Source organism: Crocuta crocuta, unplaced genomic scaffold (assembly GCF_008692635.1).
Source record: "Crocuta crocuta isolate KB4526 unplaced genomic scaffold, BGI_CrCroc_1.0 scaffold564, whole genome shotgun sequence".
Lineage (NCBI taxonomy): Eukaryota > Metazoa > Chordata > Mammalia > Carnivora > Hyaenidae > Crocuta > Crocuta crocuta.
Window position 1 is genome coordinate 622669 of NW_027533010.1, and position 13185 is coordinate 635853.

General features: G+C 36.6%; 1 protein-coding gene across 4 annotated transcripts in view; it reads left to right on the forward strand.

The window, feature by feature from the left end:
- SLC39A10 (solute carrier family 39 member 10) overlaps positions 1 to 13185 on the forward strand; it is a 142410-nt gene that overhangs the window by 94257 nt on the left and 34968 nt on the right. For all 4 annotated transcript variants that reach the window (XM_077745809.1, XM_077745810.1, XM_077745811.1 and 1 more), the window contains 2 exons: positions 6454 to 7478; positions 9683 to 9890. In XM_077745809.1, the coding sequence (XP_077601935.1) occupies positions 6465 to 7478; positions 9683 to 9890 (1222 nt within the window). In that variant the 5' untranslated portion in view covers positions 6454 to 6464. The remainder of the gene's footprint in view (positions 1 to 6453; positions 7479 to 9682; positions 9891 to 13185) is intronic.

The following is a 13185-nucleotide window of genomic DNA, read 5'->3' on the forward strand; positions in this document are numbered from 1 at the left end:
TATGCCTTATAACTAACCTTTCTTAGTTCCTTTCATCTAATTCAACACGCTCCATCAGCTTAGAGTCAGGTTAATCAAGTCATTCAGTTAGCCATACTTCTTGAATTAACAGGAGTGCTGTGTGCATCCCCAGGTTACATTTTGTATGTGAATATGAGTGTTTTTCTAGGGAACCAAAGTACAAAAAATCTCGGTAATGCAGAATGTAGGGTTTCACTTGGAATGTTGGAACTAAAGAATATTCCTAAATGAGTGCAGAAAGGTTTCAGTCTACTAACTCCGACCTTTGCCCCACTTCAGTTAGAAATCACTAGAGTGGTTATGGTCCCAGTTCCCTCAAGAAGCAGGAATGATTAAAGACACTGGGGATTGAAACAGGTAACCATAGGTTAACAGGACTAGTAAGTGCAGCTGCAGCTTTTTACCCAGACCTGTTTTTGTTTGCCTTTAAACATCCCAGACTGTCTAGCAGATTGGAGGCTTGCTCTCCCATCACCTTATCTCCTTGTTTGCCTGCCCCTCAGACTCTTTCCTTAGTGTCTGCTTGATGTTTCGGTGATTGGCTTTGCTGCGCTTTGGACATGCGAACTTGTTTGGCTACACACGGAGTCATTTATTTGGTGTTGCCCGATCAAAATACATATATGTTTTATCCCCACCGCTGGTACCTTATTCATTTGACAGTGAGATAATGTGCACTGTCAAACCACAAGGGAATGAATATCTGTCTAGGTCAGTTACAGTAATTTCTTCCGTTACCAGTTACTGGTTTTGGCATGGGTATGTAACACAGTCCTGCTCAAATACATGTAAAGAGAAATCTGGGATAGACTTCAGGGAGAGATTTTTCTTCCTGGGTAAGAAGAGACATGAAGATCAGTCCTCCAGTTTGGATAGAGTTGTGCAAGGACAGAATGGTGGTAGCAAGAGCAGCCCCTTGAGACTGCAGAGACAAATCTGAGAGCTTGGGTTTTTGATCATGTAATAATCCTGGAACCACCCATTTCTCCCAACTTTTTATGTGAAATTTTCCTTTAGTGTTCTGTTTTTATAACCAAAACATCCTGTCTCAAGGTAGTTAACATTTAAGAAAGAAACCAAAAATAATACTGCAATAAAGAATTTTTTTTTAGCATTTAATTTTGAGAGAGAGAGTACCAGCAGGGAAGGAGCAGAGAGAGAGTCAAACACAGAATCTGAAGCAGGTTCCAGGCGCTGAGCTGTCACACACGGGGCTCAAACCCATGAATCATGAGATCATAACCTTCGCCGAAGTCAGACACCTAACCAACTGAGCTACCTAGGTGCCCCTGCAATAAAGATTCTTGACTGTCTCCTGTATCTTGAGTGGAGTGGTTTCTCTAGGATAGGTAGATTGATAGAAGTGGAATCTGGAGGCTATAGAGTATGTTTATATTCACCCTAGTAGATGTCAAATTGCTTCCCTAAATGATTGTACCTATAATAAATACATATTCCCATCAGTAGTGTATAATAGTTTCTTTTTCTTTTCATTAGTTCTTTGCTTAATACTTGATATTGTCAGATACTAATTTTTGTCCGTTAATGTCTTGGTGGATTATCTAGATGATTAGTAATCCTATTGCTTTCAACCAGCTGTCCTCTTTATATCATTTGTATAGTTTTCTATGCAGTATTGGAGATTTTTTCCATCTTGATAAATGTTTTATATATTCTGGGTACTAATTTTTAGTGTGTATTGTTTACATATACACATTAGATCTTCTAGTATGGCTTGTATATGCTTTGTTTATGGTGTTCTTTATTGTAGAGTAATATATAAAGGATTTAGTTTAATTAAAGTTTTTTTTAAGGTTTATGCCTTCTGTATCTTACATGAAAAACTTTCCCTAATCCAAAGTCATAATATTCTCCTAAATTTTCTTCTACACCTTGTAAAGAATTTTGTTTTTTCACACTTAGATCTTTGTTCCTTTCAGAGTTCATTTTTGTGTATGGTGGGAGGAAGAACCATTTATTCACAATCAGTACTATTGATTTTCTTTCTGAATTCTCTTGTCTGGGGCCTTTTTCTGTTCCTGTGCCAGTTCTGTGTTATTTTAGTTAGTGTAACTTTATAAATAAATAAATCTTTATTATCTTGCTAATCTTTTGAATTGTTTTGTTTTCCTTGGTTTTTTGCTCTACATATGAATTTTTGGATAAGCTTATGCAGTCTCACTGAGAACAAATAGCTACTAATATTTTAATTGACGCTGAATTAAATTTGTATGTACACTTGGGAAGACTTTACGTGTCTTATATCTCATCTATGTAGGTGGTGTCTGTCTCCAGTTTTTTTTTTTTTTTTTTTTTTAAATGTTTTTATTTATTTCTAGGAGAGAGAGAGAGAGACAGCGTGAGCAGGGGAGGGTCAGAGAGAGAGGGAGTCACAGACTGAAACAGGCTCCAGGCTCTGAGCTGGCAGTCAGCACAGAGCCTGACGCGGGGCTCGAACCCACGAACCGCGAGATCATGACCTAAGCGAAAGTCGGACGCTTAACCAACTAAGCCACCCAGGCGCCCCTTTTTTTTTTTTTTTTTAAATGTTTTTATTTGTCTGTCTCCAGTTTTTGAAGTTCTTCTTTACTTTCCTTCCGTATGTCTCATCCATTTCTTTTTTTAAATGGTCTTGTTCTGTGTATTTCTAGAAGTATTAAAATTTTTGTTAGTAAGTTTTCTAATTAGTTTTCACTGAAGAAAATTCTTTTTTTAATTTAAAATTTTTTTCTTTTAGAGAGAGAGAGAGCGCGCGCGTGCTTGCAAGTGTGAGCTGGGAGAAGGGCAGAAGGAGAGAGGATACCAGTCAGGCTTCACACTTAGCACAAAGCCTGACGTGGAGTCAGTCTCATGACCCTGGGATCATAACCTGAGCTGAAATCAAGAGCTGGACGCTCAACCTACTAAACTACCCAGGCGCCCCCAAATTTTATTTTTAGAAAACTTTTTAATTTAAACACAGTATATACACAGAAAAGTACACAGGGTATAAATACAATGAATTGTTACAAAGTAAGCATATTTGTGTAACCAACCATTACTCAGTTACCTCACCTTCCAGTCCTTTCAAAAAGTTATCATCGGGATGCCTAGCTGGCTCGGTCAGTTGAGCATGCAACTCTTAATCTCAGAGTTATGAGTTCAAGCCCCGTGTTGGGTGTAGAGATTACTTCAGAGTAAAATCTCTAAGGAAAAAAAAAGGCATTATCTTGTTTTAGTTTTACTCATTTTTAACTTTATATAAATAGAATTATACACTAGGGTCTCTTTAGTGATTGCCATCTTTTTTTTTTTTAATTTTTTTTTTAATGTTTTATTTATTTCTAGGAGAGAGAGAGACAGCGTGAGCAGGGGAGGGTCAGAGAGAGAGGGAGTGACAGACTCTGAAACAGGCTCCAGGTTCAGAGCTGGCAGTCAGCACAGAGCCTGATGCGGGGCTTGAGCCCACGAACCGCGAGATCATGACCCAAGCGAAAGTCGGACGCTTAACTGACTAAGCCACCCAGGCGCCCCAGTGATTGCCATCTTTTGTACAATCTCATGTTTGTGAGATTTATTTGTGTTAATGTGTGAAGCTGTAATTTCATTTTCATTCCTGTATAGTATTCTATTGTAAGATTATTCTACTGTTGATGGACATTTGGCTTTTTTCCTGTTTTAAGCTATGATGAATGATGATTGTGTTAATGTTCGTGTTCGTGTCTTTTGGTGTCACTGTGCATGCATTTGTGTTGAACATATACCCAGGAGTAGAATTGCTGTGAGTGGATATGCTTATGTTTAACTTCTGGGAGATCCTGTCAAATATTTTTCCAAAAGATACCAATGTATTGTCAGTCTCACCATAAGCACATTCACATTCTAGTTAACTCCGTATTCTTATGTACATCTTTTATATCTTCTTCATCTTGGTGGGTATACAGTAATACCCAAGTGTGATTTTCTTTTATATTTCTCTGAGGACTAGTGAGATTGAGAATCTTTTCATATGCTTGGTAATTTGGCTCTCTAATTACAAAATGCCTGTTCAGACTTCCTGCCTATTTTTCCATTGAGTTGTCTCATAATTTTAATATTGCCTTGTAGAAATTCCTAATATATTCTTGACTGGTAACATTGTGATCATCTTTTCTCAATCTGTGTCTTGTCTTTTATTTTTTTATTAAGATTTTATTTTTACGTAATCCTTACACCCAACAATGGGGCTCAGACCCACAACCCCAATATCAAGAATTGCCTGCTCTGCCGTCTGATCCAGCCAAGCACCCTCTCTCCTTTTTTACAGATCTGTGGCTTGCCTTTTTTGGTCTCTTAATGAAATCTCTTGATTAATAGACCTTAATTTTAATTGTACTATACTTTTTCATTTCTCCTTTTACAATGTTTTTTATGTTCTGTCTTGAAAGTCTTAAAGGTAATCTCCTGAAAAAATCTTCTAGTTCTATACTCTTCAGTATAGTAGCCAGTAGCCATGTGTAGTTATTGAGCACTTGAAGTGTAGCTAGTCTGAATAAAGATGTTTGTAAGTGTGAAATGCATGCTGGATTTCAATGGACATTGTATTAAAAAATGTCAAAATCATGTTAATAGTTTTTGTATTGCATGTGAGATCACATTTTGTATATATAGGGAGTTAAATAAAATATGAAAATGACCTGCTTTTCCTAGAAAAATTTAAAATTTCATAATTGACTCACATTGCATTTCTATATTCTAGAAGTGTGCTATCCAATAGAACTTTCTGTGATGATGGACATGTTCTGTATCTACACTGTCCAGTATAGTAGCCATGACCTGAAAGTGTCCGCTGAGCTTTGAAAATGTAGTGAGGGTGATTGAGAAGTTGATTTTTTTTATTTTTGAGAGAGAGAGAGTGTGAACAGGGGAGGGGCAGAGAGAAAGAGAATCCCAAGCAGGCTCTGCACTGTCAGCACAGAGCCCGACATGGTGCTAGAACCCACGAATCATGAGAGCATGATCCGAGCCGAAACCAAAAGTTGGACACTTAACTGACTGAACTGAACCACTCAGGTGCCCCTGAGAAGCTGGATTTTTAATTGTAGGCAGTTTAGATTTAAGTAGCCATATATGGGTAGTAGCTACCATATTAAACAGCACAGATCTGGACATTCTATTGCTTTAACATTTATTATTTTAGATTTAGGTTTATAATCTGTCTGAATGGATTTTATATATAGTGTGAAGGGGTCAAGTTTTATTTTTTCTTTCAAATGGAAATCAAGTTGACCAGGCACTAAGGAAGAGAATATCTTTACTATTTTTAGATTTGTGCTTTGTTTTTTAGGTATATTTATTTGTTTGTTCTTCCATCAAATGCCACACCGTCTTTAGTAGTGGTAGAGTGAGTGTTCTTATCTTTTTCTTCATGAGTGTCTTGGCCATTCTTGAACTCCACTATTTCCACATTAATATTAAAAATACCGCATCAGTTTTCACAAAGTTTCTTTTGGGATTTTGACTGACATTGCATTGGATTTATATTACATCCAATCATAAACATCCTGTAGCCATTTATTTAGGTCTTCCACTTGTCTCAGTAATATGTGATCTTTCATTATGTAAAGGTCTTGCACCTCGTTGTTAGGTTTATTCCTAGCCACTTGATACTTTAATAATAATGTTTTCTAATTTCAGTTTCTAATTATTGCTAGTGTATAGAGTAAAATTGATTTTAGGTTGTCTTTATATATGGCAATTATACTGAAGTAACTTAATTCTCATAGATTCTTTTGAATTTTCTTTATACCCAGTTCTATGATTTGTGAATAATGACATTTTTCTTTCTTTTTTTCTGTTTATTTATTTAGAGAGAGAGAGAGGGGGAAAGAGAGAGACAGAGAGAGAGAGAGCACACTAGCAGGGGAAGGGCAGAGAGCAAGGGGGAGAGAACCCCAAGCAGCCTCTGCACTGTCAGTACAGAGCCTGATGTGGGTCTCAAATTGAGGAACCTGTGAGATCATGACCTGAGCCAAAAACCAAGAGTCAGACACTTAACTGACTGAGCCACCCAGGTGCACATCTTTCTGATTTGTATACATTTTATCATTCTATTTAATCTTTTTACTGTACTGCTCAGGACCTCAAGAACAGGGATCAGCAAACTTTTGTAAAGAACCAGATAAGAAGGAAGCCAACAGTTTCTGTATAAATATATAGTAGACTCCTATTGTTGCTTAAAGGGAATCAGAATAGTCTTCTAGATGGAGTCTTCAGCAATTTGTACTAAGGTGGGTTGGACAGTTTTAAAAGGCACCATTTTTATAGGGAATTGAAGAAGGAAAGAATGATTTATAGTCATGAAAGAAATATGGTAAAACATTTGCCTAGTGGATTGGCAGTTTCTGGAATTTATGATTATTTTGAATGTGTCTAAGTATGAACTAATACTTGCCTCTTTTTAATTGCCTTTAGGAAAAATAGAAATGAAGGTACATATGCACACAAAATTTTGCCTCATTTGTTTGCTGACTTTTATTTTCCACCACTGCAACCATTGCCATGAAGAACATGACCATGGTTCTGAAGAACATCACAGACATCGTCGTGGAATGACAGAATCGGAGTCAAGCAAATTTTCAGTGCTGGATGCTGAAAATGAAAAAAAATATTATATTGAAAAACTTTTTGACCGTTATGGTGAAAATGGAAGATTATCCTTTTTTGGTCTGGAGAAACTTTTAACAAACTTGGGCCTTGGAGAGATAAAAGTAGTTGAGATTAATCATGAGGATCTTGGCCACGATCATGTTTCTCACTTAGATATTTTGGCAGTTCAAGAGGGAAAGCATTTTCACTCCCATAACCACCAGCATTCCCACAATCATTTAAGTTCAGAAAATCAAACTGTGACTAGTGTATCAACAAAAAGAAACCATAAGTGTGATCCAGAGAAAGAGACAATTGAAGTGTCTGTCAAATCTGATGATAAACATATGCATGACCGTAATCATCGCTTATGTCATCACCATTGTTTGCACCACCATCTTGATCATAACACCACTCGCCATTTTCCTAATGATTCCATTGCTCACAGTGAGCGTGGGGAGCCTAGCCATGAACCCTCCACAGAGACCAATAAAACACAGGAACAATCTGAAAGTAAGCTACCAAAAGGAAAGAGGAAGAGAAAAGGGAAGAAAAGTAACGAAAATTCTGAGGTTATTACACCAGGTTTCCCCCCCAACCATGATCAGGGTGAACAGCATGAGCATAATCGGGTCCACAAACCTGATCGTGTACATAACCCAGGTCATTCTCACGTACGCCTTCCAGAACATAATGGTCACGATCCTGGTCATGGACACCAAGATCTTAATCCTGATAGTGAAGGTGAACTTCGACATACTAGGAAGCGAGAAGCACCACATGTTAAAAAAAGTGCAATTTATTCAGCTGCTACTCACAAAGATCATAATGAAGACGACCGTCAACATGAGGTAAGTGTGAAGAGATCGTTGCTCCCTAATTCTCAGGTAATTGTGGAGTATTTTAGGTGAAAAGAGAAGTAACAGTGGAGAATCGTCAGTCATGTTCAAACTTATTTCCAGATAATGTTTCTGTACAAAATATTCCTAAGATATTAAAGATATTAAAATCAGGTAAAGTTTTTTATCTGGATTTTCACTTACATCATTCTCAAAATTGGATCCCTCAAATCTAAATGTTCAAATGTTGTTAGAACACATATTCATTATTTTACGTTATTGCTTATCACTTGTTTTGACTTCCCAAGTTAGTTTTCATTTTTCATTAGTTTTCATTAGTTGGTTTCTAGATATTTGAAAATTGAAGACTCTTGTGTCCAGCCTATCCTGTTGGAAAGTGACTAGGCATTTTCTTTTACGTAATCATTAACTTAATTAACTATAGAATGGTTCCCAGTCATTGGTGTAGTTCCACAGTCAGGTATTTTGTATATATGGTAGGTTTGTTTTCTCTGTGTCACTTTATGATATATAGAGCCTACTTCCTTATAATTAATCTTTTCTCATGCCCTTTGACAGATCTAAGGTGAATGCAAAAAGATAAAATAACAGGAAAGTCCACTAGTAATGGGATGGTTGTGATTTCCTTTAAAATCTTCATGTTCTTTTGAATACTTTTATATTTGATTGGGCCTTCCTGTTTTGTTTTTTTTTAACTATTTGCCTTATACACACTTTTGTTTCATTCAAGATGTATCAACATTCTCGTTTAATTTTAATTTATAGCACTCTCATTAATAAAGTTGAGAAAATTGTTGAATTTATGTTCATATGTATAAAAAGCAGCACCATTTAGTATGGAAAATGACCCTGCCCTTTATTATTTCTTTTTCTGTTTCTATTACTGAAATATGTTTTGCATCTATGGAATTATCTTTGTGTTTCTTCCCTGGATAAATAATCAGATATTGGTTTTTAGCAGTTATAAACACTGATTTTAAAATCACTTATATTTTAAAATCGTAGTGTATTTGTAAACAATTGATTTTATTTATTACTTTAATAATATCTTAGAATCTTTTGTTGACAATAGTATCATATTCTTTCTACCAGACTTGTGGGGTCTGCATCAGTCAGATGTGTTGTTTTATATCCTCACAGGTCTGATGTATGTTGGGAATTTTCTCATGATTTCTAGTAATGTTCTGTACACTAGATAGAGTAGTACCTCCTGTTAAGACCTGAGAAGAATCATTTTTTTTGTTTGTATGTTTTGATTTTGGTTTTTTATACCATAAATAAAATCATAAAATGAGGTAGCAAGTCAGTAAACAAGCATACAGCCGAAGTGTATTATATGTGGGGGAAAAAAGTGCACTACCATCCTTTGCCTTCATTTTAGATGTTTGGTATATGATAGGTCCAAACTTGTTGGCTATGCGTCTTCTGCTTTGTTTTGTTTTGTGCTTAAACGTACTAGTGGATGAAGCTGCCTTCTTTTATTTTCCACTTTTAGCATTAGGCTAGAATTCCCCAATATAATATTTTTCTTGGGTACCTTAGGTAGTGAAAATATCTGTATTATTATGTGTGTGTATATATATATATATATATATTTTTTTTTAATGTATGTTTATTTTTAAGAGAGAGACAGCGTATGAGCAGGGGAGGGGCAGAGATAGAGGGAGACACAGAATCTGAAATGGGCTCCAGGCTCTGAGCTGCCTGCACAGAACCCAATGCGGGGCTCGAATCCACGAACCGCAAGATCATGACCTGAGCTGAAGTTGGACACTTAGCCAACTGAGCCACCCAGGCGCCCCATATTATGGTATATTTTAATATAAAGTTACTAAAGTACTTTGTCTGACAAGTAAGAATCTTGAGTGATTGACGATTGCACTTTGAATAGGGAGGTGATTTTTCTCCTCACCCCTGACAAATATGGTTTTGTGTGATTTTTATCAGTTACCGAGTAAGTCATGATCTTTCACGTATTGGAGTGGATAAATGGCTAAAGTCCATAAAAAGTCTTGGGTAATGAAGTTCAGTATATTTCCATCATAAATTCTGAAAAGAAAGCTTTACTTGTAATAGTTATCTATATTACAGATTATTTTAAAATAATATTTAGAATATTTTTATTATATAGTAATTTCTTTTTCTGCTTAATCTTCTTAAAGCACTCTTAATTTGTTTTATTAATTCCCTTGCAGTGTTTGAACGTCACTCAGTTGTTAAAATACTATGGTCACGGTGCCAATTCTCCGATCTCACCTGATTTATTTACATACCTTTGCCCTGCTTTATTATATCAAATCGACAGCAGACTTTGTATTGAGCATTTTGACAAACTTTTAGTTGAAGATTTAAATAAAGATAAAAATCAGGTTCCTGAAGATAAGGCACATATAGGGGCATCAGGTAAGAAAGATTTAAGTTTTTTTTCCCTCAAAATAGTCTCTGTACTTACTTTTTTCAAAATGTAATTGAATTAGAAAGTACTGTAATTCCAAATTACTGTCTTCCTTTGGGTGACTTTCAGTGTTTTAGTCAAGCTTAGATATGAGTATTTAAAAAGGATTGGGGATAGACAAGAGGCACAATGCAGCTTACTTTTCTCTTTCTGGTATTATGGACAAAAGTTTTGCTCTGGATAGAGAACTAGATTAGAAAGGAAACTACAGGTTTGCAGTAAAATGGGTTCTTCTTGATGGGCAAATGTAAATATTGGGGCTACTAATTAAAGTCATTTGGTGTTATATTTACTTTTAGCAGAGTTGAGGGCCTCTGATAAAAAGCTAAGATTAAGTTTATAATGAAGTCAAAAGAGAAGCCAGTGTGGTAAAGCTCTGTGAATATTTCAGAAATGCCAGTGATTGGCACGTGAATTCATCATGGGCAGTTTTATAGAGAGCTTCAACAAAAGACTGAAACTGTTGTTAAAATTCTTCGTAGGCTTTTTTTTTTTTTTTTAATGTTTTTTACTTTTAAGGAGAGTGGGAAGAGAGAAGGAGATACAGAATCCAAAGCAGGCTCCAAACTCTGAGCTGTCAGCACAGAGCCTGATTTGGGGCTCAGACTCACAAACCATGAGATTATGACCTGAATTGAAGTTGGACTCTTAACTGACTGAGCCACCCAGGTGCCCCAACCAGGCTTTTTAAAAACCATATTAGGTTGGCTACAGAACTCCACTTTGATGTTCACAGGTACCTCCCACTTGAGCTTTCCAAAACTTCTACTCCACAAAAACTTTGTTCTTCTTATTGAATCCCCTAAACTGTAACAGTTGTTTTTTTGATAAAACCTGAGAGTCTTTGAACTTTTTCCCTTATGGTTTTGTTTTTGTTTCCTTTTTTCCCTTATATAATCAGTTGTCAAGTCCATTTAGTCTTCTCTTAAATACCTTCCAACTCTTTTCACTCCATTATAACTTTACTTCAGGCCCATCTTCTTGGTTCTTGATTAAATTGTTGAAATAACTTCATAACCTTCCCTTTCTAGAATACCGATGAAATTGTCTGACATAAGAGTTTTTCTTTTTAGCGATAGCTGACATACTTTTTTTAACAAACACGTATTGTAGTCACTCTTCTAAAGGCAATGATTTTTACTCTTCAATAGCAGTTTTATAAGGTGGAAAATATTCTCCTTATAACTTTCCCACAGTCTCAAAGCTAGTCTGTGATAGTGCTGGGATTCAAGCCAAGGGAATTTAATCATTTTGCTATCTGTGTGCTGTTTCACTTGCTTCCTCCCCCTCCCCCCCAACTAAATTTTAACAAATGATTATATGAGGGAGCTATTATATGATTCTTGTTCTTCCAGATATGGAAACTGTGGTGTAGATAAGGTTAGTAATTTGCCTACATTTCCCAGGTCTAATAAATGATAGAGCCCACCACCCCTAAGATTTGTCTGATAAATCCTTTGGTCAGTTAATAACTATGGTATTATCTACCAGATTTAGTTAATTCTGATAGTGCTTTTATGATTGTTGTCATATATCTTCACACTAGTCAATATTTTTCTTTAGATCTCTAATATACTTCTTAAATTTCTTCAGTGTTTATTTTTGAATGAGAGAGAGAGAGACAGACCGAGCACAAGCAGGGAACGGCAGAGAGAGAGAGAGAGAGAGACACACACACAATCTGAAGCAGGCTTCAGGCTCTGAGCTGTCAATGCAGAGCATGATGCGGGACTCGAACTCACAAGCTGTTGAGATTATAACCTGAGCCGAAGTCAGATGCTTGACCAACTGAGCCACTCAGGCTCTCTCCTCTAGTATTAATACCTGTGAGAACATGAATTTCTTTTTTTTTTTTTTTTTTTTTTTGAGAGAGAAGGGCAGGTAGAGAGAGGGTGAGAGAGAAGGAGAAAGAGAATCTCAAGCAGACTCCACACCAACAGCATGGAGCCCAGTGTGGGGCCCAAACTCCCGAACTGTGAGGTCATGACCTGAGCTGACAGAGTTGGACACTTAGCTGACTGAGCCACTCAGGCGCCCCTAGAGAACATATATTTGATGTGTGTGCTAGTTATTTTTTTCCTCCTATATTTTAAGAAATTGCATTATGCTGTATTGTTCAAATTTCGGAGTCCTTGGCCAATCAGGCTTTCCAGGATATGATCCCTGCCTACCTACCTCTCCATCCTTATCCCTCACCTTTCTTTTTTAGTAAGTTCCACTCCCAGTGGGGTTTAAACTCATGATCAAGACTCAAATGATCAAGACTCAAGTGCTCTACCGACTGAGCCAGCCTGGTATCCTCCCACCATTCATTTAATACTCTCAGCCTTAACCGTAACACACTCCTAATGATAGATTGTACTGTTTTTCCCTCATTTATCTCTGCCTTTTCACATTCTGAACCTTTCTACTTGAGTGACTACTATGATTTCTCAAAGATTCAGCTCAGGGTTAGCCCCTCTGGGGTAACTTATTAACCATCCTAGGCTTAATTAAGTCCCCTTCCTTGACACTCTCTGGATAGCTCCATTATAATACAGAGCTTGAGGGATTTTAATAATTGGATTTGTTATCTGTTTTTGTTATGGACTTCAACTACTTCAAGGAAGTGACCAGGTCTTTCATCTTAGCATCTCTAATGCCTAAGCAGATAAAGGGTACCTTGACAAAAAGAAAGCCCTCCCACATTGACTAAATAAATAAATTGCTTAATCTATAAGCTTTTAGTTGTAACCCAGGAAAGACACTTATTGAAAATGAGTCTTTGAAGATCATTTTATGAATACAGTTGACCTTTGAACAACACAGATTTGAACTGCGTGTGTATACTTGTATGCAGATATTTCTCAATAAATAAATTAGGAAGTTTCTTGGAGGTTTGCAACAGTTTGAAAAAAATCACAGATAAACCACATAGCCTAGAAATAAGAAATTCAGGAAAAGTCAGGTATTGTAAGAATACAGTATATAACACTTATGTTTATGGCAAGGCTTTCCATCAGCAGTAGGCTCTTAATAGTTAAATTTGGGGGGGGTTAAAAGTTACACTTGGAGTTTTGGCTACACATGCAGAGGCAAGGATTTGTCCCCTAACCCCACCATGTTCAAGGGTCATTTGTGTATCAGTCAGCCTAGTGTCCTTTGATAATACAGTCTTAGAATGAGCAGAATTCTCATGAACTTCATCATGTGCAAAATCACGATGAAGGCAGCCCTGGTTGAAATGCCAAAGATGGAGTGGGA